At 40.7% G+C, this 26967-nt stretch overlaps 1 protein-coding gene across 1 annotated transcript in view; it reads left to right on the top strand.

Moving 5' to 3' along the window:
• The window catches only part of doc2a (double C2-like domains, alpha), a 55848-nt gene extending 29536 nt beyond the window's left edge, over positions 1-26312 (top strand). The window contains exons 6-11 of the mRNA XM_069676168.1: positions 3875-4001; positions 5306-5365; positions 16620-16843; positions 19287-19368; positions 20102-20198; positions 21310-26312. Coding sequence (XP_069532269.1) covers positions 3875-4001; positions 5306-5365; positions 16620-16843; positions 19287-19368; positions 20102-20198; positions 21310-21446 — 727 coding nt within the window. The 3' untranslated portion in view covers positions 21447-26312. The remainder of the gene's footprint in view (positions 1-3874; positions 4002-5305; positions 5366-16619; positions 16844-19286; positions 19369-20101; positions 20199-21309) is intronic.
• Positions 26313-26967: the final 655 nt, after the last annotated feature.

Genomic DNA, 26967 nt, shown 5'->3' on the forward strand with positions numbered 1-26967 from the left:
TCCCCGGGCCCTGCGTATCTGTGTGTGTTGGTGTGTGTGTGTGTGTATGTCTGTCTTTATGAGGACCTTGATATCAGGTCTTCATTTTCAAGTCAATTAATTTCAAGTCAATTTTTCTTGAGGAATTAAATATAAAAAGTATGGACTGTAATCATACAATTATACTGCAGTGATAAGCCTCTTTTTGGGCCATGGCAACAACTGACAACTTTGTACAATATTTTTCTTTTTTCATCAGTAAAAAACAACTTTATACACCATTCAGCCAATGAACAAGTCTGTCTCTGTGATTATTCAACATTCTAGTGGACCCACTCAGCTGTTTCGTTGGTATTGTACTTGGAAAGTTGAAGCTAGTTAGCCTAGCTTGCTGATATTAGCACTTGCCATGATTCCACCAAATGAAGCATACATTTTTTCCTGAATTTCCAGGAAATTATCTAATGAATATAAATTACTTTAATGTGAGGAATGTTGCCGTCTCTCCACACATATCTGAGGATTTAAGTCTTTCCTTGCTTACGTCATCGCTTTTTCAGTTTCCTGTGGACTGTCATTTTCTTTGCATCGATTGAGCAACGTGTTGCTTTATCCATATTTTGAATTTTCCCCATGTTTCCACTCACATTTTTTATTCACAAATTCAAAATGTGCATAGAGCCGGTGGATAAAAACCCACTCACTGATTCCCACTAGAGCGTATTTTTGGTTGATGTAATTTACATTCACAGCTCAGTCAGGTCTTCCTAAATTATGTAAAGGACAGGGTTGAGTTACAGTTAGCTAGCTTTCTGTAAAAACTCAGCAGCACTCTGTACCCTACCTTCCTTGGTTACACAAGGTTTCAAAGGGATGCTTTTTCCAATTGAATCAGCTGTACAGTAAAAATCCATTGTTAGAAAGCTGAAAATAGCACAGGCCATCACTCTGCTGAACATACACCACACATACACTTGGAACGGGGTATTCTTTAAGTGTGGTTTGAGGACTTTTGTGTAAGTATAGGAGCTGAATGCTTCTTCTACTATTGCAGTTTACAGTACCAACATTGGTAGTCAGCAATAAAAAAATCATGCATCCTTGGGAACTGTGATGGTTAAATAATTGCAGTCTAGCCAAACACTTGTGTTTTATACTGAAGAATCTTGACTCCAATTTAGCTTTAAGCTGTGGTTGGAGAATTCATTCTGCCGAGACGGAGGAGTTTTGGATTGCAGCTCAGCAAGCTGCTGACCTTTGAGCAAACTTGCCTCAAATGGCTGCAAATCTCTTTCTGATTCATTTCATAAATAATAAAAATACATTCTGAATCGATTCCAGAGGTTGGTCAGTGAGTCTTTGCCTGGCCTCTTCTTCTTCTTCTTCAGCTTTATGAATATAATTTCAATGATATGATATTATAATATATATATAGCATACTTTTAGCCCTCTCTTTGGCGAGACTGTATTTATTTGTTCTCTCTGTCTCCAGACCTTTCCCCGTCAGTGTTTCCACATTGTTTACCTCCACATTAAATATGCTCTTTTTATTTATTTTTACTGCGGAGCTCCTGGCTGTGTTCTCACTGTTTTAATACGTCTGTCGCTGGTGAGTCGGCAGCCTGATATTGACTCTACATTTCCTCTGCAAGCAGAGTTGAGCTGCTCACCCTTTGATCTGATTTACAAACAAGAAGAAAAGGCTTTTTTGTGAGGGATTTATTATTTACTGGTCCCTGTTTTTTCTTGTTATTCAACCTACAAAAATGTCCCCACTTTCCTAAAATTCCTCAATTTACAAAAATGTCCTGTTTCTTAAATGTCCTCACTTTACATAAATGTCCCCACTTTCTAAAATGTCCGCACTTTACAAAAATGTCCCCACTTCCTAAAATGTCCTCACTTTACAAAAATGTCCCCATTTACTTAAATGTCCTCACTTTCTTAAATGTCCCCACTTTCCTTAACCTCCTCAATTTACAAAAATGTCCTCAGTTTTTAAATGTCCTAACTTTACATAAATGTCCTCACTTTACAAAAATGTCCTCACTTTCTTAAATGTCCTCACTTTACATAAATGTCCCCACTTTCTTAAATGTCCTCACTTTACTTAAATGTCCTCACTTTCTTAAATGTCCTCACTTTGCAAAAATGTCCCCACTTCCTAAAATGTCCTCACTTTACAAAAATGTCCCCACTTACTTAAATGTCCTCACTTTCTTAAATGTCCTCACTTTACATAAATGTCCCCACTTTCTTAAATGTCCTCACTTTCTTAAATGTCCTCACTTTACATAAATGTCCTCACTTTACAAAAATGTCCCCACTTCCTAAAATGTCCTCACTTTACAAAAATGTCCCCATTTACTTAAATGTCCTCACTTTCTTAAATGTCCCCACTTTCCTTAACCTCCTCACTTTACAAAAATGTCCTCAGTTTTTAAATGTCCTAACTTTACATAAATGTCCTCACTTTACAAAAATGTCCTCACTTTCTTAAATGTCCTCACTTTACATAAATGTCCCCACTTTCTTAAATGTCCTCACTTTACAAAAATGTCCTCACTTTCTCAAATGTCCTCACTTTACAGTTAAAGTAAATGTTAAAAATATATCCACTTTACAAACACTCAACTTACAAAAAATGTCCTTCTTTTTGCTCTCTTTATTAATTGTCCCCTTTCTTAAAGTTTCCCAATAATCCCAAACTGTCCAGATTTTCAAAAGTTTATCCAGTATTTTCTTAATTTCGAAAATGTACTAATTTTCCAATGTCCCCAAGTTTCAAATCATCCTAAATTTTCAGTATCTTCTCACTTCCTAAAATGTAATTGCTTCCCCCCAAAAAAGGTTTAGACCTTCAAATAGTGTCCTCATTTTTCAAAGAATGTCCTCACTCACCACAAGTGTCTTAATTTTCTAAAATGTCCCCACTTTTTATCATTTTTGTGAGCATTTCAATAAGTCACACTGCAGACATTTTCATAAAGAGCACAGATCGATATTAACAATATTTGTGCACACTGCTGCTGAGCTTTGCAACCCTCTGAAGGCATGTCTCTCATCATCTGGGAATTTCTTATAATTACCAGGTATCATTTATCTAGTGAGAGGGCGACTGTGAGCCAGTACACCCACAGGATCTGTGAATTGATGGAGTAGGAGTTGGCTGAGGTGGGGCTGGATTAATTTATTATATAAGCGCCATTACACTCCATGTCTGAAAAACCCAGAGGGAGTTTCTCTGTTTGATTTTTCTGTCAAGTTTGAGCACAAAGCAACTAGAATTGTTTCTTTACAGCTCATTTTTAAACAAAAACATGGTCAGCTCTGCCTCACTGATCATGTACTGCATTTTAATGTTGTGGAGACCACAACCTCAGGCAAGGGCCCACTGGAGAAGGTAATCCAACAGTTAATTAAAATGTATGCCGTCCGTTTTGTAGCTCTAAAAGTATTATACCACTCTGAGGTAATGCCACATGCAGGAGTAGAATAGTGTTTGTATTTGATCAGGTATCCTGATCAGACGCTGACATTTCACTATGAGACTGGCAGCTACTGCGGTTTGTTCTTCATCACATTGATGACCTTTTTCTGTGTTGAGAGCTCGTCTGCAGCAGGAGGATTTCCTTTACAATCTGCTGCTGCTGATAAAGGTGTTCTCAGGTCGGGGCTTGAGCCTGAGTCACTGTTGGAAATCCCTGAGAAAGTGTCTTCCTCATTATCTCCTGATTCTGTTGTGCAGAAACTCTGTAAAATCCAATTGCCTATGTGAAATATGAAAACCTTTCTTCCTCGTCTTTTGCAGTACAATGTGTGACTGTCATATTGTTTCTTCTGTTTCTTGCCCCCCCACTCCTGTTCTTACCCCTCCTGTTTCATCTCTCTGCAGGTTGACTGTGTGTGACGAAGACAAGTTGACTCATAATGAGTTAATCGGAGAGTCCAGGGTGCCTCTTAAACGAGTAAAACCCGACCAGACAAAACATTTTCACACCTGCCTGGAACATCCGCCCCCGGTAACAAACAAATACACACACACATACTTGTTTTTCTGTTTATGTAAGGACCGTAACGAAAAACATGCATTACTCAGTCCCATATACAGACCTAAACCTAACGCTAACCTGAACCTTGAAACCAATACATAACACTTAAACAACCCTTTAACGGTCTGTCAGAGGACGAAACTTTGGTGATCCTCGTACCTTACAGCTAGCGCCATCTCCAGGCCAACATTTGAATTTGATTTAGACCTCACGTCCCTGCAAAACTAATGACATCCCTGTCAGCCACAGATGTACTTTGTAATATGGATAGTTAGCATGTTAGCAATCTTGGATCCCATCGCTTATAGTCTGAGATGATATCGCTTTTGGGGACACCGGTGAACGTGCTGGGCGGTAAGCGATAATCGACACCCCGTCAAGACTTCCTTTTCCACGTCCTGCATCGTTACAGGAAGAGAAACCGTTTTCATGTGATTTACTTGTTATTAACGGGTCTTATCTTTGCCGAAATTGTCCTCAAGAGGAGGAGAAAACTTTTAAAAAGTTTGTTGAACGGAGGGTCGGATCGATCTGATGCTTTCGAGGAAGTCGGGAAATCTGAACGCTGAGCAGCTTTTGTGACACAGTGTCAAGGGAATTCACCTCAAGTTAAATTTTAGAACTAAAACAGATTTTTAGCTGAACTTACTGCAGATGTCTGTTTATAGAGATTAATAAGAAGCGGGATGTCATTACAGTGGATTACATTCCGCCTGCCTTTGCTCTCCTCACAGACAGTTTTTCCTGCATACGCCGCAGCCTGCTGATAAGTGATTGGTCAGCATTACTCGGACTATAAGCGTAGTTCAAACAGAACACTTGCCTTCCCAGAAATCCACGTCCCTGCCTACAGATTACAGAATAGAGATTAGCATGTTAGAAAAGGAAAACATGCTAGAAAGATTCATACACTTACTGACATTGTCCCCATTAGACTTTTTCTATCAATGGTTAAAGAAAATATGAGCAGGATTTGTTTGTTGTTTGTTTGCCTGCTTATGCTGCTCAGTCTGGAGAAATGTATTCACAAGCATTGTCATTGTTCCACCAAACAGAGAGAATCGGTTTAGACAACAATAAAATGTGTTTTAGTTCAGAGGCTACGAAACAAACTGTCTCTGACTGCATCCCACTGTTTACATGTTTTGTAGTCGCTGTGTTTCTGCATCAGTTTGATTCTTTGCTCAAAAGCTCAGCACACAAATCCAAACAAAGAAGCATCCTCACATCATCGGCCTTCTTCTCTCTCTTTACTTTCTCTCTTTCTCGTGCAGCTCCCCTCTCCCACTGCCATGGGTGAAGCCCTGCGAGGAATATCCTGCTACTTAAGAGAGGTAAGAGATCAACCGTCAATCCATCCTCATGTCAATGAGTGCAGGTCGCTGGTTAAAATTCAAACAGATGACAGAAAAGATAAAAGAAAAATGAATTTGTTACTCCCCTAATGAGGCCTGTTGTGATAATAGATCTCCTCTGCATGAGCTCATGAATAAATTAATAAAGAGAGTGTACGTCCTTTGTGCATCGAGCAGAAACTGAGTGTGACCTGCGCTCTGAGATGGAGTCAGAAAGGATTATCTTTGAAGCTAATGAATGAGCAGAAACCAGGAGGCTGGATGATTTCATATTCTATTGGTCTCTGATTGTTGTTTTGTTCATACACGTTCATTTTAGTTTGGCACTGTTCATTTGCTTGCTGTCCTTTGAATTACTTGAACTTCAGTTAAAACCTTTTCAGTTTTACATTTGACATTTGATGAGAAGTGATCTGGACCAGATCATGTCATGTCCAAACCCACAAGTGTGAGTTAAGTGGCACTTGTGGTTCCTCTGAAGCTTCTCTGAAGCCGCACCATCGAGGCGTGAGGAGGCGATCTCCTTTTTCAGAAGTAGAAACATTTCAAGTTTATATTCCTCAAAATCAGAACCCTGGGTGAACGGAATGCTGTGATTAACCAATAGAAATCAAGTATTTTGTAATAATGAATATTATTCAGAAACATTTTATTTTGCATAATGAGGTTTAATTAAATCTAATTTGATGCTCAAACTTTTTCTTATGTGATTGTATGCAGGACTTTTACTCATCACAGAAATCAGCAAACCACCACTGCTCATACTCAATAATTACTTGAAAGTAACAGTAATTAAAACCCAGTTTTAATTAGACCCATCACCCACAGTGTGACATCCATCTGCTGGATCCCTGTTACTGATCACCGTCACACTAGGACCTGGATCAAGTTCAAACCACTGGCTTCCTGTAGCGAGGCGAGCCTCTTCATACCTCACTCTCTGCAGCCGTAGTGCAACCAGAGAGGGTCATTAATTAGATTTTTCTCAGGCACAGTGGATGGTAATGTGATTTCCCCCATTCACACCCCATGACGGTGAAATCATTCAGTTAGAGGCCGTGATAATCCACGCAATGTCACCCAGCACACGTAATGTGGTTTCTGTAATCCAGATGTGGTAAATAGAAAAACAGCAGTGTGTCATCCACTGCTGAGTCCCAACTAAAGCAAATGAGACTATGTACATCAGACTCAGCCTTGAGAGTACTTTGGCTTGCAACACTTTCCTACCTCTTTTTAGAGAAAACAAATGACGCCTTCTATAGACTTTAATGTACAATAGCAGAACAAAACAACAAGAGAAGCAGCAGAATAACCCTATTAGGACATATATTCTGATCCTATAGAGTTTCCAGGAGACAAAATTACCACAGGAATATTTGACTAACTTATTATTACGCCTCACTCTTCAAAAAGTGCTGTGACAACTACTGGCTATTAGAGGCTTAACAAACTCGGGCGCCACAACAACCCTTTTTTATATAATTAGGTTGCAGGGAGCTATGCATTTAAATGAAAATAATGGCCGCCTTGATTCTTTAAAGAAGATGAGTGCACAAAGGCGTTTCAAGAGTCCTGCCCTGCAACATGTGCTGTCGCTGCCAATGTCCGTGCTACGACTGTTAATGTTAAAATTCTGGAAATAAAATAGTCTTTGTGCCCCTAAAATCAGCTAGGCTTACACAGGCACATAACACACGTTTTAATAACAGTTTTGACACGTTTTTCATTTCCTGTTAGACAATTTATAGAAATGTGAATTCATTATTTGGATGCCTTGACTGAAGCCAGGTGTTAACGGTTACCTTAATAACCTGACGTGGAGCAATGACCAAACACAGTGGCCACATACTACTTATCCCTACTATCTATACTTGTTTGTTTGAATCACCAGGTATCATTAGGACATGTGTGTACCAGTATGCTTGGATTTTCCTGTTTTTCTTGTTAAAGATCCGATCTCGCAGAATAAAAATCTGTGCTCTTGAGCGCCTCCCACTGGCAATAATCAACAACTATGAGAGCACTCTGCCCACTCTAACTCCCTTTGTCATGGTTCTAACTCTTGATTTTCCTTGCTTTCGTTTGTAAACTGTTTGACTTAATCTGAGCTTCGAATTTCTTTTTCTTTGGATTTTCACTTATTTTTGAAGTTGTAACTGTAGTCATTGATCTTTTCTTTGTGTGTTCAGCCATAGTAGATTACTGTTTCCTCGCAATGCTTACAGAAACTGGAAAAGCAAACACTTAGCTCCGCCTACCCTCTCTGGCAGACCAACCACTGCTGCCTGATGGAAAACACGTCAGTAACTGGGCTGCTTGGGATTTTTTCCTTGATAGCGCCACAGACACCCAGTCCAGAAAAATATGATAAACTGCAAATGCAAAGGCTTTCATCAGTGGTCATAGGCTCAATCACCATTGTGTTACCTCATTCGGTGATAAATAGTGACTTAAAGTCGAGCTGAAACGGCATTTCGAGAGTATCTAGCTTCCGTATGGTGACGTATTTCCGAGTGAAACAGGACGTGCAGGCGGGACATATCATTAGAGGGATTTGATTTGATCGTTGAGAAGTGGGCGTAGACAAACGTTCTCCACAGTGCAGTAGCTAGCTAACTGACCGAGCGTTCTTGGTGCTCTGCCAAATGTTGCAGAATGATTGGTTGAAATTGTTTGGTGCTAACTTACGTAAGCACGCATGAAATTTAGTTTTACCGGAAGAAAAAATGATTAGATTTTGATATAAGAATATGAAGAAATGGATTTTCTGTATTTTTTTTTTGCCTATATTGTCAAATAGATGCACAATATTACCGGGGATGTGACCTAAAAGGATTGGGGCTGGGCCTTGTTGAGTGGCACTTGATGACTTAATGCCTGTCTGATGTATTGGCACAATTGTGTTTTATTATTTCCTGGCTACACAGGAGCTGGTAATGTGCCATGTCAGAGCCTCTGCAGCAGTATGAATAACAACCACAAATTATTAGATCCTGCGCAGCTCTGGGAACAGCTCATCTTACAATAACCCCTCATAATGTGTTTCTGTTGAGTCAATATTTCTTCATATAAAACATGAGGCACAGTGGAGATTCATCTGGTTAGTTTCACTTCAACACGCAGTGCGGTTTAGTGTAAGACCAGAAGACTGAGAAAAGATCTCCTGCCGCCGAAGCTCTCCGAGATGAAAGAAGACTGACTGTAAGAAAAGAGGGAGCCGGGTCATAGAGCATGAGTCTGTACAAAGAGATGTCCGATTGAATGACGGAGAACACATATCAAGGCAGAGAGTGACAGCCGGAGGAGGGAGAGGGTCAGAGAGGGTGAACGAAGATGAAATAACAGACTAAGAGTCGGCCTGAGGAGTTTAAATCCACAGACGAGTCGAGAAGGTCTGCAGGGAACAGAAAATTCTGTCCTGAGTAGTTTGGAGATGAGTAAAGATTATAAACGTAACTCTAGCATCCTGCTGTGCACACCCTTCAGTGCAGGAATATAAAGGCGCGTCACGTAGCAGCGGCTCATTAAAAACGTGCAGATCTTAAAGCTTCTGAAGATACAGAAGACTGTGTGACAGAGAGAAACCAGATAGAGCCAGTTTTTTTTGACTGATTATGAGACAGGAACTTGATTAATCTTGGGAACAAAAGGACAAACATAATGAAGAATAAGTCACAGAATGATGTTGTCATTGTAGAGAATTGTGAGCCATGGTTAGTTGAACTGCAACAAACAGGACTCAAATAACATAGCAAATAACTGCCTGTCTCTATTTTTCCCCCCCTGTGATCTCACAAGGAGTTAATCAGTTCAGACTTTCTTCGCTCTATGTGGGCAGATTACAGCGCCAGAGTGGAGTGAAACCTATTATCTGAATGAGCCCTTATTATACTCTCTCTCTAACTGGGATCATTTCCAGTCAATTAAACAGTCATGAGATGAAACAACTTCTCATTTTTCTGGACGACCCTTAGATCTCTCAGAGACCTCTGGGGGTCTCAGGACTGCATGATAGAAAAGTTTCACCTCCACATGACGCCTTCGTGTTCATCTCTCCAAATCCCACAACGGGACTAGATGCTGTGTTATTAGTCTGTCACGTTCGTTTAACAAAATGCAAGTCAAAATGTCCAAAGGGTAGGTAAATAAATATTGTGTGTGTTTGAAACAAATTAATCTTCCTTATATTGGTGTTGACATGGAACTTGTCCAACTTAACTAAACGGTTCTTTACTTGGGCTTGTAGGTCCTGATCTGGGATTTGACTTAGACTAAGTATTTATTGGTCTTAATTTGACTCATTTATGTTTTCCTTGGACTCAACTTATCTCTTGTTGGTATTGACTTGGGACTTAAATTGGAAGTTTTTGATGTTTATTTTGGAAGTGTTGGTTTTAATTTTGTTGGTATTGTCTTGGACTTGTTTGTCCTGGTCTAGGAATTAACCTAGGAGGACTTGCTGGTATTAACTTGGACTCGTCGATCTTGTCTTGGGTCTAGCGAACTAGGACTGAGTTTGAAACTTTTTGACTTTATTTGGGACCTGATGGTCTAAATTTAGTACTTGTTGGTATTGACTTGGACTTGTTGGCCCTGTTCTTGGAATGGACCAAGGAGGACTTGTTGGTCCTTACCTGGACTTGTTGATTGTGTCTTGGGACTCAATTTAGCTGCTCTTGGTCTTTATTTGGAACTTTTCAATCATGATTTGGCACCTGTTGGCCTTGATCTTGTACTTGTTAGTCTTGACTTGTTGGTCCTAATCTGGAATCTGACACAGAAGTACTTGTTAGTCTTTACTTAGTTTATGTTGTCCTGGGACTCAACTTGGCTCTAGTTGGTCTTGACTTAGGACTTGGTTTGGAACTTTTTGATCTTTATTTGGGACCTGATGGTCTTAATTTTGAACTTGTTGGCATTGACTTGGAATTGTTGTCCTGGTCTTGGAATTGATCCCCAGAGGACTTGTTGATCTTCACTAAGAGTCACCTGGGACTCAACTTAGCTCTTGCTGGTCTTAATTTGGAAGTTTTTGATCATGATTTGGCACCAATTGGTCTTAATTTTGGACGTGACAGTCTTCACTTGTTGCACCTAATCGGAAATCTGTATTTGTTGGTCTTGTCCTAAAATTCAACTTAACTCTTGTTGGTCTTGACCTGGGAGTTGATTTGGAAGTCTTTAATCTTTATTTTTGACCTGTTGGTCCTAATTTTGAGTTTGTTAGTCTTGACTCGGGCTTGTTGGTCCTGACCTACGATTTGATTTATGAGGATTCTTTACATGAACTTGTTGATCTTGTCCTGGGACTCAACTTAGTTTTTGTTGATCCTGATTGTGGATGTGATTTGGAACCTTTTGACCATTGGGACCTCTTCTTCCTAATTTTGGACTTACTGGTCTTGGCTCGGTCTCATTGTTCCTGACCTGGGATTTGTCTCAGGACTTGTTGGTATTTACTGGATCTTGTTGACTGGACTGGGAACTTGATAGTCTTGGCATGGCTCATGTTTGCATTGCAAGCTAAAGCCATTTTAGTGCCCTAATCAGGAATTAGATTACAGACTCAAACAACGATGTTTCTAATTCATCTTTGCAGGCAAAACCTGTAATACAAGGTCAACGATTCTGTTTCTGTTTCTTTAAAAACAAAAGATGTTACCAGCCCCCCACCAGGATCTCAGCATCAATCACTTTCAGAGTCTGTTACCTGGTGTCAGTCTTTCTTTTATTCATGACATGTTCCATTAGCTTGTTCAAAGAAAATAAGACTACAGGGTCCAATTAGGCCTTTTAAAAGATTTGTTTACATTCCTGTTGTGTGTTTGAAGCAGGCCCAGCTATGCTTCTTGATGGTATGTCAGGCTCTGCTGTGTTTTTAACCTGGCCGGAGCTCATTAGCCACCTGCTTTCACCCCTGCAGTCATACAGACAGGCAGGGGAGGTGTTGGGGAAATCCCTTCAGTGTATTCAGCCAATTGACCTTGGTGTGGTGACAAACAGGAGCTTTATCTAATGACTCCCTGTCGGCCTTTTCTTTGTTTATGCAGGCTGATTTGAGAGCACCTGGCTGGAAAATACACACCTAAAAACAGACAGCAGCTTAGTCAGTTACTAAAATTGAATATAATAAATAGTCTTACAACTGGACTTGTTGGACTTGTCTTGTGACTTATAAATAGTTAAATGTTTATTGGCACTTTTGTTTGTCTATACTTTTTGGTCTTGATTTAGTTCTTGACTTGGGACTTGTTGGTCTAGATTTAGGTCTTAGCTTTGGGCTTGTTCGACTTTATTTCGTTCTCAAATTTGAAACCAGATAATTTTTTATTGTTTCTTTTGCTTGTCTATATTTTCTGGTCTTGATCTAGTTGGGACTTATTGGTCTAGATTTAGGTCTTACATTGGTGCTTGGTCTCGATTCAGTTCTTGACTGGGTTTGCTTTGACTCGTGCCTTCTTGATCTTGCTTTAAATTTTGTCTTGGGTCGTGTTCTTGATTTAGGCTTTGTCTTGGTTTAGGTTGTGAGTGTGTTTGTCTTGAACTGGGACTTTGTTGGTCTTGTTTTCCGTAACGTTGTGCTTGATGTAATTCTTGAATTGGGACTTGTTGGCTTTGATTTAGGCCTTGACTGGGTTTATCTAGACTTGGGATTTGTTTTTGGTCTGGATTTGACTGTGATTGTCTTTACTTTGGAAGTCTTAGTCTTGATCTAGGTCTTTGCCGGGTTTGTCTTAAATTTGCATGTCTTAGTCTTGGTTTAAGTCTTAACTTGGGGCTTGGTCTTGATCTAGGTCTTTACTGGGGGTGGCTTTAATTTGGATGCCTTAGTCTTGGTTTAAGTTTTAACTTGGGGCTTGGTTTTGAACTAGGTCTATATCGGGTTTGTCTTAAATTTGCATGTCTTAGTCTTGGTTTAAGTCTTAACTTGGGGCTTGGTCTTGATCTAGGTCTTTACTGGGGGTGGCTTTAATTTGGATGCCTTAGTCTTGGTTTAAGTTTTAACTTGGGGCTTGGTCTTGATCTAGGTCTTTACTGGGTTTGTCTTGAATTTGTACGTCTTAGTCTTGGTTAAAGTCTTAACTTTGGGCTTGGTCCTGGTTTAGGTCTTGACTTTGGACTTGTTGCTCTTGGTTTTGGACAGTTAGGTACTTGTTTTAGAACGTGACTTTAGTCTTGTTGGTCACTACCTTGTTCTAATGAACCTCATTGTTTCCAGTCTAAGCTGCTCTTAATGTTACACACTGTTCCAAGAACAAATTCAAGTCAAATATATCTGTAAATTATGAACATTACACAATGGATGGGTGATGTAATAGATTTCTTCACACACGTGAAGAAAGAGTGTTGACAATATGTAGGACATTTATTGTGATAAACGTAGCCAGGTCTTTGTCAGGTTAACAAACAGACCTTTAAGGCTTCAGAATAAAGGCCGAGCTGTCTTCTCTCAGTCTCCTCTAAAACATCAGAACAGTGTATTTTGATTTTCACTTTCCTGTGACGTCAACTGCAGTTAAACTATGCAGAGCGCAACATGAACTCTGAGGCTCAATCCTTTACTCACTCTTCAAACACGAGGATGGAGCTATCACTCTGATGGGAAAGCGGTGCACCGGCCGTCCATCAACCGCTCACCCGGAACATGAACCTTCAGCCTGACATGTTTATTGAAGTGTGGATTGGAGAAGATCTGGGGCTGCACTGATGGCTTATTTCGGGGTAGACTTTGGAAATGTAGCTGAGCCGAAATTTCATCCAGTGCAGGGTTCATCTCCGGAGTGCCTCTCCCACAGATTGGAAGTGGGCGGTAGATAAATCCTTCCAGGCTGTGCAGACTTCTGCTAAAAGCCATTGATCTTCTTATTTTCGACCCTTTTTTCCCTTTTTCTTAGCTGCAGTTTTATTGTGAAGGATGGTGGGCAGCTGCCAACTGAATTTGTAGGAAGCATTTAATACAAAAGACTTGAATAACATTTTCACCTGTGGTTCAATCAGATCCAAACTAAAACTTTTGAAGCTTCGTGAAAGGTGAAAGTGTAAAGCAGGTTGATTTGATGAAAGTTAGAGGTGGAGGGGGGTAATGGGGGGGTGAGTTAGTGGAGCAGAGAGACAAATACAGACAGGAAACCACACCACATAGGGGGGAGAGAGAGAGAGAAAAGGTGAGACAAAGAAGGAGCATTAAAGTATTGATCTTCCCACTCTCCCGGGCGAAGACCAGTGAGATCAAATCGAAGACATGCCGTGGGCGTAGTATTAATGAACACCATCAGAGGTGGTGTGAGAGTCTTTTTTTTGCTAGTGGTGGAATGTACCTAACTACATCTTCTCAAGCACTTTACTTAAGTGCAGATTTTAAGGTACGTTACTTCTACTCTGCCTCTCAGAGCTGCTCACATAGACTCTTTGTTGGAAATCTTTGGGATGAAATTAAATTTAAAGCTCATCAGTGTAAAATGGGATTATAGCAGCACTCAAAAGACTCCTCTCCCACAGCTGCTGGTGTGTTGTCAAGCAAACCTAAACACACAATTAACACTGGCAGTCTCTAATTCTATCCCACTCCTTCCCTCTACTTTTTATAATCTGCAGTAATAATATTGAATGATTTATCGTCGTCTTGATGTGATTTTGGAGACAACTGTCAGAGAGACACGGTGAAACAGTGCTTATGCAGTGAAGCAACAATGTCAGAAATTAAGCCCCAGATTTCCTCAGCATGATGTCTACTAACCAACCAAGCTAAGGAGATAAAATGAAGCCGGATACACAAGTTGGAAACCATTTAACTCCATTTTGCATGATTTTAAATGCTTTGCACTTCAAGCCAGCTAATAAGTCAATGTAGAAACACTCTCAAACATAAACATAGTTTTATGACATTGTGAAGTATAGTGGGATTATGGGAGTCGTCTGTGTTGAACAGCTAAAATTGCTGATGATCTGACATGACTGAGGCAGAAATCATGTTCCCGAATGCCTTCAAGTTCTATTCATGTTATGCTTAGTAATGTTAGCTAAGCATGTTAGCTAACGAAACATTGACTGGTTAGCTACTTTATAAAAAAAAATCGCCCTTTGCCTTTATTGGACAGGACAGTGGACAGAGTTGGAAATGAGGGAAGAGAGAGTGGGGATGACCTGCAGCAAATGGCTGAGGGTCAGAGTTGAACTAATACATGGGGCACACGCTTTAGCTGCTAAGCTAAACCATACCGGTGCTCCACTTGTTAGCTTACTTGACATGAGAATTAATACTACGCAAACAATAGTAAACAGTTAGCTGACTTCCCTCTTCACTCTCTGGCAAATCATCTGTTACCTTAAATAAATGTACTAATTACCCTGGTTTAAACTTGTGGAAAACATTTGGGAGGAGATAAAAACACAACGCAGCAAAATATAAACCATCAGTCCTGTCGTTTTTAGATAGTTTGAGTTTTTAAAAGGCTCAAAACATTGAACAGAAAGTCTTATAATTCGCCTTTTAAGGCCTTTTCAATGGAGATAATCATTATGTGTGGTCTACTTTTTGTGGAAAATCAGGTTTTGTAACAGATCCCAACAGCCGACTTCCTATGGTAAAGTATTCCAGCGTCACCCAAAAGGAGAGAGAACAAACAAATAACAACATTTCGAGAGACTTTAAGCTTCACAAACAGAGAGATAAATCTGCTGGCCGTGTGAATCCTCAGTAGCAGAATGGGTTTGATGTCAGTGATGTCCACACCTGTGCGAGTGACACTAATAACTGAATGTGAAATGTTTTCAATTTCAGGTGCCTAAAGCAAAAGCGCAAAAAGCAGCTGAAACGCCAGAGGCAATCACTGTGTTCAAAACCGGAAAAGAAAGGCCAAAAAAATCAGAATAAAGCATCAAAGTGATGACAAATGGACCCAAAGCCTCAGATATGAAAGAGAAAGACATTTGATCATTTTGTGAATTGAATCGTTGGAGTCATTGTTGTGTTTGAGTTGAGCCATGTAAATAAATGCTTTTATAAAAAGGAATAAATTATCTGCTGATGGCATTAGATGAAGTCATTAACTGTATGATTCATCCTCTGGGCAACATGAACATCTTATCATGAGTTCATCCAACAGTTGTTGATGTGGCTAAAAATATTCTGTTTCTTTTCCTCTTCTTTTTTGGACACATCTCACTGCAGCTCCAGCTTGTAAAAACACCTCAAACTAAACTACACTAAACTATTCCTCCAAAACTTTTCTAATTTAACTTATTGAAATTCACTCATCCATTTAAGTAGTAATCCTAAAGTAATCTGACTAAACCAATCATCCCAAAGTAATGTATCTTCAACAAACCAAAAGTAACACTCCTGAACTAATTCAACTAAACTAACCCACCCAAACTAATCCAAATTAACTGATCCACCCAAACTTGTCTTGCTAAAATGATCCATCTAAGCAGATTGGACTAAACTAGATGAAATGATTGACAGTTCACGTCGTCCATCTATATATACAGTCACTGATATAAACCAACACTCATAACCTAATCTGACAAAATAAGCAGAGTAGACTAATCCAACTTGAATAATACATTGAAACGTATCCACCGAATCTGATCAAAGTAATCCAACTAAACTAACTTGATAAACTAATCCAACTAAACTAATCTGACTAAATTGGGCTAAATTAATTACGACTAAACTAGTCTGACTAAACTAAGCTGACTAAACTAGTCTGACTAAATTAATCCGACTAAACTAATGTCACTAAATTGATCAGACTAAACTAATCTGACTAAACAAATTGAACTTAATTAATCCGACTAAACTAATCTGACTAAATTGGGCTAAATTAATTACGACTAAACTAGTCTGACTAAACTAAGCTGACTAAACTAGTCTGACTAAATTAATCCGACTAAACTAATGTCACTAAATTGATCAGACTAAACTAATCTGACTAAACAAATTGAACTTAATTAATCCGACTAAACTAATCTGACTAAACTAGTCTGACTAAATTAATCCGACTAAATTAATCTCACTAAATTAATCTGACTAAACTAATCAGACTAAACCAAATACAACCAAACAAATTAAGTAAAACCAATCTAACCAAGTGAATCTAATCTGATTTAACTACTCCAGTTTAAATGGATAACAAAACTAATCTGATTACATTTATCTGACCAAGAAAATCTGACTAATCTAATCTGACTAAACTAATCTAATCTGATTAATGTATGTTGTTTGCAGTGGGAGAACGAGCAGCTGCACAGCCTGGAGGAAAGAGGTCGTCTTCTCCTCTCCCTGCAGTTTCTGCCTCCTCTTGGTTTGGAGGATGAAGGTGTGGATGGAGGAGGAGGAGGTGAAGGAGGAGGAGAAGGACGTCGCAGTGGAGGTCTTTGTGTAGGCGTGAGGCGCTGCGCCCACTTGGCAGCCATGGATGTCAATGGATTCTCCGACCCCTACGTTAAAATGTAAGAAGTCTGTTGTAATGGTGCTACACAGGACAGTTTTAGTGTTACATCAGGCACACTGGAGTTTGAGTTTCTCTAAACATTAGTAGAGAAGAAACCCACAGATGTTACACTGTTCAAGCCTCTCAAAATCTGAACCCCAATGGCTGGACTGTGGCGTTTATTAACACACAGGAAAGCTCCAAATGTGCAGGATGGCTAGTGTTGTTTGTTCTCAGACAGCATGATCTGAAAAAGTCTGGATGTATGAAGCTGGAACAGTATGGCGCTGTGTTGGACCCAGTGGTGGCAAGTTACGACTATTATCCTAAAATTAGAGGAGTTAATTTAAGTGGAATTAAAGTTCATTTGTAACGTTGTTTTTCCTAAATCGTGTCCTCATACTAATACTGACAAATGCAGCAAATATCTGCACAGGACAGCTCCTGTCCTCGAGAAATCCAAAATTAAACCAAGATAACATTTGCAATTCAACAACACAATTATTTTCTGTGCAGTTGGCTTCACTGAGTCAATGTTGCTTCCTAAGTAATTGTTTTGGCAAAGACAGAAACCTCATCAAGTAATCCTCAATTCTCACATGCAGATTTTATAATGTGAACTGGTCTCACTGGGTCCCAAATGGCGAGCCAGGCCTGAGCACTGAAGAGGGCCACTAAACGCCGGACTTCAGCACTGACAAGACACATAAGAAAAGCTGGAGTTTTGCCATCTTATTAACTTTGCCAATCAATGATGCCGTTGTTGTTAAAGCAGCCCCATCTGTTTGCCAGCAGGACAGATAATCAGTGAGGAGATGGAAATAGAGAGAGCGGAGTGAGCTCTGTCAGGGCGAAACACCAGGGGCCAAAGTCGAGGATTTAAGGGCTCCTCGTTGCTTTGGTTTCTCCGACACTCGAGCTTTGAAGAGAAGGAGAGTAAAGTGTGTCGCACCCTGACGGAATACAGACTGATTCAGAGCAAAAAGGCGACTGATGAATGCAGAGATTTAAATGTTTTTTAAATCAGAATATCTCCATGCTGTATCACAGCAAACATACATCATGTTACAACAAGTCAGTACAATAATACATTGTTAATAAATCAGAAAGCCTGAGTCCACCACAGCACAAATCAGTAGAGCAGTAAAGATGAAGAGCTGTGGCTGCAGAGTTGACGTCCACAATGATCAGCACAGCATGGAGGTGGAGGTGCAGTCAAAACCAAGCCGGAAAACCACTACACAGTGTCACAGAAACCCCAATGCCAACTAGTGTTTAATTGCAGAGCAGCAACGACGCAGGAGTATAAATGGTCACAATGGTGTAGGTCACTTTAACACGTATCATGGTGGACTGGTGGACAGTCAGAGTGAAGTCCATTCAGACTGAGAACCGGACGTTGGGTTGACGTCAGAACCGGATGTTGGGTTGACGGGAGAACCAGACGCTGGGTTGAAGTCAGAACCGGGCGTTGGGTTGATGTGAGAACCAGACGTTGGGTTGACGTCGGAACCGGACGTTTGGTTGACGTCGGAACCGGACGTTGGGTTGACGTCAGAACCGGACGTTGGGTTGACATGAGAACCAGACGTTGGATTGATGTCAAAACCTGTAGTTGGGGTGGCGTCACAAGCGGACGTTGGGTTGACGTCAGAACCGGACGTTGGGTTGAAGTCAAAACCTGACATTAGATTGTTGTCAGAACCAGACGCTGGACTGACGACAGGACCTGACGTTGGGTTGATGTCATAACCAGGCGATTGGGTTGACGTGAGATCCAGATGCTGGGTTGACGTCAGAACCTAACTTGGGTTGACGTCAGAACCAGACGTTGGGTTGAAGTCAAAACCTGACATTAGATTGTTGTCAGAACCAGACGCTGGACTGACGACAGGACCTGACGTTGGGTTGATGTCATAACCAGGCGATTGGGTTGACGTGAGAACCAGATGCTGGGTTGACATCAGAACCAGATGTTGGGTTGACGTCAGAACCTAACTTGGGTTGACGTCTGAACCAGACGATGGGTTGACATCAGAACCAGATGTTGGGTTGACGTCAGAACCAGATGTTGGGTTGACATCGGAACCTGACGTTGGGTTGACGTCAGAACCAGACGATGGGTTGACATCAGAACCAGATGTTGGGTTAACATCAGAACCAGATGTTGGGTTGACATCGGAACCTGACGTTGGGTTGATGTCAGAACCAGACGATGGGTTGACATCAGAACCAGATGTTGGGTTGACGTCAGAACCAGGCTATGGTTTAACATCAGAACCTGACGTTGGGTTGATGTCAGAACCTGTAGAGCTTGAAGTCAGAACCTGACGTTGTTTGACGTCAGACGTCAACATTGGGGTTGAGCTTTTCAGTTTCTCTAAACTCGCTGACATTCAGCACCAAAATCTTTTCTACCACTAATCAGAGCTGCTTTTTCTGTGTCTTTCTTCTCCTGTCAGATACCTGAAGCCCGACATACAGAAGAAATCCAAGCACAAAACAACAGTGATGAAAAAAACCCTCAACCCTGAATTCAACGAGGCAAGAAACCTGACTGCATGTCCAACACTGACAGCTCCAAGTCAGAGATGCGGTTAATGATCTCACTATCTTCCCTTCTAAAGTTATTGTTTTAATCAAACCGAACTCTCACTGTTGCTCACTAACAGTATCTCTGCTCGGGTGTCGACACAATCTGCAGGAAAAATCTCTGCACTGCTTCATCTTCTCCTGTCATGCTCTGCGGCGTTTCTCCCACATAAATCATAACCACATTAATATTAATAAAGACTGTTCAGACGGATGCTGTTAAGCTTCTCCTACACAGCATGTCTCTTACTTTGATTGCTGATTTATCAAAGCTGACCACACGATAGGATCAACCCATCGAATACGGTTGTCACATCACGTGTGACGTCCTCTTTTAGAAACTTCCACTTTTCTGTTGTAATCATCATAGTCAACTCACTTCATCCTTTTTCTACAGAACAAAGACGGTCGTTACTGTCACAACTGCAAGAGAAAACACAGATTTACTGGTTTATGACTCTCAAACACTCCTTAATTTATCAGTTTGCTCATATCCTTGTCAGCCCTTCCAATGTGCAGACAAAAAGCATTAACTTTGATAGTCCGTCTGTCAATACTGTCTGACTTCCTGTCTGCAGCTCAAAGCCCCTTCTTAAGACATTAATCTTTAGAAAAACACAGAGACATCGCAACATAAAGCACGAGTGTGTTCATCTGTGACCCTGCATGTGTGTGATCCCTGCAGGAGTTCTTCTATGAGATCTCCCTGTCGGAGCTCACTAACAAGACTCTGGAGCTGACGGTGTGGGACTACGACCTGGGACGCTCCAATGACTTCATAGGTGAGACCGGCCGCTGATTCTCTTCGGGGGGTTTCGACAAAAAACCTTTCTCAGCTTGTGAGGGAAAACTAGGTGGTGCAGAACATCAGAGTAAACAATCAGAAGCTAAACATACAGGGTAATTCTCTGATTCAGCTGTGAGAAAACTCTGCTTCTGTAAATATTAATGAATCCAACACATGTTGGCAAATCTGTTCACTGAAAGCTTGTGTGTTTTTGCATTTTTTATCACGTTTACCATCTGTATCGCTGACCAGCTTCCACTTTCTACTCAGTTTCTTACAGTCACAGTTTCCGTCTCTTGCATCTTGTTAATTCAGGAAACAAAGATCACTCATGGGGGCCGATAATCATTTACTGCTGTTTGGCCTGAAGCAAAAATCCAGAATGTAATACACCTGTTTTAACACACCATAAAAAAAGAGAACCAGAGCATCAAACACAGACAAGTCAACAGGCTCTGATTGGTTGGTTTGGAAGCCTTTGACCGAAACGACCCTGTGCTGGTCGCTAGCTTGTAGCTAGCTGCAACAGCTTGTTGGCTTCCACGTGAGGCTTAAACCCCGATTGGGATTGTCAGTCTTAAAGTCTATGGGAATGAGATGTGTGTATGTTTTCTGATTTGTAGTGATGTCAGTAAAAGTTACTCTTGTTGAACATTTATTAGCTTCAACGCCAACGTAATTTGTTTGATTTAAGACGCTAATGTTAAAGCAAGTACACGAAAGAGCCGGAAAAACACACACAAGGATCATGCTTCATACTGGGCATATACAAACAGTGTTGCTATGGATATCTTTACTTTGTGTGTGAAACATGGCATTGAGCACGTTGAATCCAGCCGTGGAACATCTGCGATTGTGGGAGAATGTTGGACTTGCTCTTCCAGGGAGATAGAGCACAAAAACACAGCCCTCCCTCTGTGCAAAAATGTGTTTCAAAGTTTATCAGAAGCTAATAAATCATCTCCATCTCATTAATGAAACTTGTTCATTGTAAATGTTGACCTTTAGACTGCAGGGACCTCATGTTGTTCTGAGCTGAACTTCAGAACTTAGTTTCTTTGACATTGAGACTAACTGCAGGAACTTCTTGTTTGTCGCTCGTTCAGGTGGCGTCTGTCTGAGCTGTCACTCTCAGGGTGACGCCCTCCGTCACTGGATGGACTGCCTGAAGAACCAAGGCAGGAGGGTGGAACGGTGGCACATCCTGACCAACGAGCTGCCGCAAAGCCTCAGCCACGACTAAAACCTGCGCAGCATCCTGCAGGCGGTCGCTGTCGGGGGAGCAAACGGTTCTCAGAGATCCTCTGGTTACTTTAAAGGACGGACTTGAGAACCTTCACCGCAGGAGTCAGCAGTGGTTGGGAGTGAAAAAGTGTATTATAATAAGAGCCACCATGACGGCTGGAGAGCAGGGTGGAGCTGGAGCAGCATGGTGGTGTGCCTTCATTATTGACAGTGAGTCATCCAGAAGAAGAAGACCACGAACATCTCACCTGCCTTCATTCACACATCACAGGGTTAGACGGATACACTTAACTGATGAGTGATGGAGCTTTAGAGATGAAACACAAACCACAGCTGAAGACGTCAGATTTGTACTTTCGGTCTGGTTCAGATTAAACTGCATGTTTTTTTCTATGACAGCATACCATTTGTTTCGTAAATCACACATCCTTTTCTCTCTTTGGAAGAGAAATCCACTCCCAAAAAGGGGGGAAATGTATTTGATCACCCACGTCTGTGCACGTTCCAGTCAGAGTCGCAGTTTGATCTCTTTTAACAGAGACAGGACCTCTTTTGTAAACCCTAATACCAGTTTGTTTCTCTAGCATCATCACACCCAAGTCTCAGAGCTTAGCATCTATTTTTACAAAGAAATCTAATTAGCAAGCTGTCTTTGAAAAACTCAGAAGATCCCAGTGGTGGAAACAACGACTGTATGTAAGAAGTGGACGTAGCATCCTTGTCCAAAAAGGAAGCCAGGTGCTTTAGTGCCTTAAACCTGCATTTATTCTATGACCAGCAGGGGGCGACTCCACGGGTTGCATAAAAAAATCAAGATTCTAGTCTACCAGAAAATGAGCTAACTTCTCACTTGATTTATTACCTCAGTTAACACTTCCCTAACAAGTTTATGATCTCAAACGCTAGCTTCAAGTCTTCTTCAATTCATTAGATGTTAATTTGGTAAATTATGGTCCCATTTAGAGTACAATAGACGATAGAGCAGGGTATTCTTTAGGGCGTGGCAACCTTGTGACTGACCAGTCACTACCACTGCGACCCATTAATCAGGATAAAGGCGCATCTTTACATATCCACCCTCTATTCCACGAACAGTAACTTCTACCTCTAAAAAGCAAGAAAGATGGAAATGGAAAATCCAATGGGTCACGTCATGGTGGCTTTGTTCGCTTATACGTTCCATGGTTTGCGACAACTTTCCATCTCTAGAAAGTCAGAGGCTGATTGTTTAATAGAAGAAATATTTGGATCAATAAGATTTATCTAATTCCCCCATTTAGTCTTCTACAGGTCTAGCCGGTTTACCATCCTGTAGGTCAAGTCGTCTTAAGTCCCAACAATACTCTTATCCAACAAGAACTTCGCCCCAGTATGCGTGGATCCACCTTGCCTTGTTGGTTGCCGTGTGGTTCAAGGATCCCCCTAAGAAAGAGAAAGTCCCCCAGTACATGTGGACAAGGCAGTAGTGGAAGGTCTTGACCCCGGATGACTTTCTCATGAATTGCTGTCTACCATCCCTGAGCCTTGGTATAGGACCCTTATCAAGTGAACAAGGATCTCCTGGGAATTCCCACGTCTATGCCATGCTAGGTCCTCTCTTAAATGTCCAATGAACCCAATCACGGAAAACCACCTTCAGTCATCTGATACTGGAGGCGATGGCCGAAATGTCAGTGTGGCGGTTGTCTGAATTCATTTGCATTCAAATGATAGCCGGTGGGTTCAAGGATTGCATTTAGACCGCTGCTTTCTGCCTTTATCGCCCTCCACATGGACTGTTGTCCTACACACAGCCAGAAATTCTCAGACATGTTGGCCAATTGGACTCGGACTACACAACACTTCTGACACCAAATATTTGTACCATAAATACAGTCCAGTCTACTCCTAATCTCACGGGAGGATTTACTGGGTTTTCGCATAATAGTACTCCAATCTTTATCGCTGAAAGACTAAAGAAAGGTCTGCTTCAGCAAAGTGGATTGGTGACCTTACCAATGACCGCAAGTATCTGACTAAGGGTATCAGGTCTTGACAGAGTCTCTTGAGGGTTTAGCCTGCTTAAATAAATGTCTTATTTGGAAGGGTCTCCTGAATGGATTCAGATGTACATCGTATCGCTCCTTCAACATAGTGAGAGGCTTAAGTTCTGATCCATCATACATTTCCTTTAATGTCATAATCCATAGGGAGCTTTGGATTATGCCACAGCCATGTAGAAGGGGAATTAAGGATCTGACTTATAGGCTCCAAATCCATCAGAAATGCAAGGTAACGAGAGGAATTTTAACCCTTTGAGGTAGAAAGGGTCAGATAGTAACAAAAGAGGGAGTAAAGGGCAAAAGGAGGCCTCACAATTAGATATTTACCTTCAAGGCTTTTCAAGGATTCTTGGATATTTAGCTAACATCAAATTGGATGCCTAGCTCTGTGACTTAATGTAATGATAGTACATGAGAGATACAATCTGGGGCTACATAAAGTCAAGTAAATTACATTATATTTTAAACATGATTGCATGCTTAAATGTTGTATTATAGAAATATTACTATTTCTATCTACAAAACAAAGTAATTTGGCATGATAACCTGTATTTGGACGATCCAAACTGCTGTTAAATATTTAGTTTATTTTAGTTATAATGATTTTAATTGTCGTTAGACATCCCTTAGACATGCATTCATTTGTATCAACATCATAGCCGCGTTTAGGCGTCACTGAACAGAAGCAGCAGTGTGAGTGGAAACACAAGGACTGGACCAGACAGAATGTGGATCTTCTATCCTCTTACACAACATAATAGTTCAGTTTCAGACCCAAAGTTCAGAACACTGACAGCTCCAATAAAGCGATAGGGAACATCTGAAGAGATGTGTAATTTTATTTTTCCCTGCAGTTGTAAATTGTTCTCTTTTTTTTTGTAAGTATTAGTGAATCAGAGTTTGACTAGATTGGGAGTCAGCTGGTCTTCAAAGGTGCTAACTGTGTATCTCGCCTCTGTGTTTCAGTGGAGAGGTTTAAAGTTTACTGATTAATTACAATTTCCTAGGCTTCTCCACATTGACAGAAATATACTTACATTTTATGAGAAATTCTTGTGATTGAACATTTACTGAGCCCCGCTCCTGTAGTTCTTATCCCAACACAACAGATGTTTACAACAGTAACAGTGACAATGTTCCAATTAAAATTCCCTGTAGTCTTGAGTTAAAACCAGTTTCAGATAGAAGTAGACGGACGCAGCTGCTCATTTCTAGTCTTCAAGCATCAATTTTACCAGCAAGTCACTAGTGGATTTTCTCACAAGCTAGCTAATAAAGCCCCATGATTTGGCAGAAAACACAACTTTCCGCTGATAAAACTGTAAACTATAAAAGATATGTTCTCCATGGCTGCATACATGATAACATGCTAACACAATGAGGTTAACAGGCCCAGGTCATGAAATTATGCTAACAGATTTAGACTAAAGCTAACAGGTCCCAGGCCATGATGTGACACTAGGAGACTGAAGTTAAAGCTAGCAAGTTCCTGGTTATAATATTATGCTAACAGACTCGTCTAAAGCTAACAGGTCCCAGGCCATGATGTGACACTAAAAGACTGTGGCTAAAGCTAACAGGCCCATTTTATGGTATTACGCTAAAAGACTCAGGAAATAGCTAACAGGTCCCAGGCCACGATATTACGCTGACAGATTGAGGCTAAAGCTAACAGGCCCTGGTTATGGTATTATGCTAATATAGACTGAAGTTAAAAGTAACAAGTCCCAGGTCAAAATGTAACCCTAAAAGACTAAGACGAAAGCTAATAACAAGTACCAGCTAACTAATGCTAATGATCCAAGTGTACTTTTTCTATTCGTCTGCTGAGCTTTGTTTTTACTTTTGTCTTGCAAGAGTAAAGACTTTTATGACAAGGACTAGCTTACGCAATGCTGTGTCCCAACCCAAAAACATGCTATCATTCAGGACTAGCTTAAACAATGGATGTGCTAGTTAGGAAGTTTAATACGTACTGTGTTACCCCACAAAATAGCACAGTCATGTGCTTATTTGGGAGTAACTTGTTAGATACAGTAAATGGATGATGTAATGAAAACGGACACTGCTGCATTTGGTTTTGGATGTTTAAGATGAACCTGGCAGGGAGAATTTTCAAGGTCTTCCGTGAATGCCTTGAAACATAAACGATTCTGCGGTCACTTGGCAAAAAAAGTGCTTTATTTTTGGTCTGACACAGCATTACACCAGCCTGACGCTCATCGAATCAGTATGGCTAGTTAATTTGCTAAGCTATGATTGGACAGGTGCTGTTCAGGCGAATGGGTTGATCAAAGTCAGAATGAACCATCAGCAGCTTCCTTTGTAAAACTGTCGAGGTCTCACATTTCAAAGACTCATATCGATCAAATCTGAATTTCCTTCATGTCATCTCTCTGATATTTGCCATGCTGTGAAACGCACGGATCACATTACTATTGCACTCCTTGATACAACTGTGAAAATACAAACTGCATCGTATTGTTACAATGACTGATGATGATATCTCAATACAAGTGGTTCTTCCTTGTTGTTGCATGATGCAATATGTTGATATATTTCTTTATATCTCTATACTCCCCCTGCCTGTTTTCTAACTGAAGTGTTGACATGAGGAAACATTGAGGTATGGCTCATGTTAAAATCTTACTGTTTACAGTGTTATTGTTCATCTTTTATGCACGACTGAATGTATGAATGTGGCTTTCTATACGATATTGTTGAACTGTTGTTTACACTGATCTTGTGCTTTACAGGTGTTCTTACATTTCTATCAGGTGTTTTATGTACAATGCAACAATAAATTTGGAATGCAACACAGACTGAAAAGTGAGTGTGGGTTTGTATTAATACTGTGATCCTACTCTGTGGTTCACTACTGCCCCCTACAGCCACAACAGAGAACTACAACAGCATCTAATAAACATGCATCAGCTTAAACTATATCAGTGTATTTCAGTGGGGGACTGTAACAAAGTATATTTACTGCAGTGCTGTACATGAATGCAAATGAAGTACTTGTACTTTACTTGAGTCTCTCTGCTTCTTCTCAGCTACTCCACTAAGGTTCCTGGTTCGAGTCCCTGTTCGGACGTCGAGGGGACTTTCTGTGTGGAGTTTGCATATTCCCACCGTGCATGCGTGGGTTCCCTCTGGGTACTCCGGCTTCCTCATGCTCGTTAGGTAAAAAGGTGACTCTGAAACTGCCCGTAGGTGTGATTGTGAGCGTGTCTGTCTCTATGTGTCAGCCCTGTGATTGACTGGCTATCAGTCCAGGGTGGACCCCGCCCGGATCTAAAATGTTAAGTGACAAAAATTTTTAGGAAATGTAAGATGCAAAATTTCAAATTGAAAGTTGAAATTGAAAATGGAATTGAAAAAAAGGAAAACATTAAATACGCAAGATTTTGAGTGTTTTTTTGATCGAACAACAGAAATCAGTCCGTTTAAGAAGCACGACAGTTTGACTGAACATTT

This window comes from Semicossyphus pulcher, unplaced genomic scaffold, assembly GCF_022749685.1.
Source record: "Semicossyphus pulcher isolate SPU_LCO1_2020_fin unplaced genomic scaffold, fSemPul1.0.p SCAF_25, whole genome shotgun sequence".
In the NCBI taxonomy this organism is placed as follows: domain Eukaryota; kingdom Metazoa; phylum Chordata; class Actinopteri; order Labriformes; family Labridae; genus Semicossyphus; species Semicossyphus pulcher.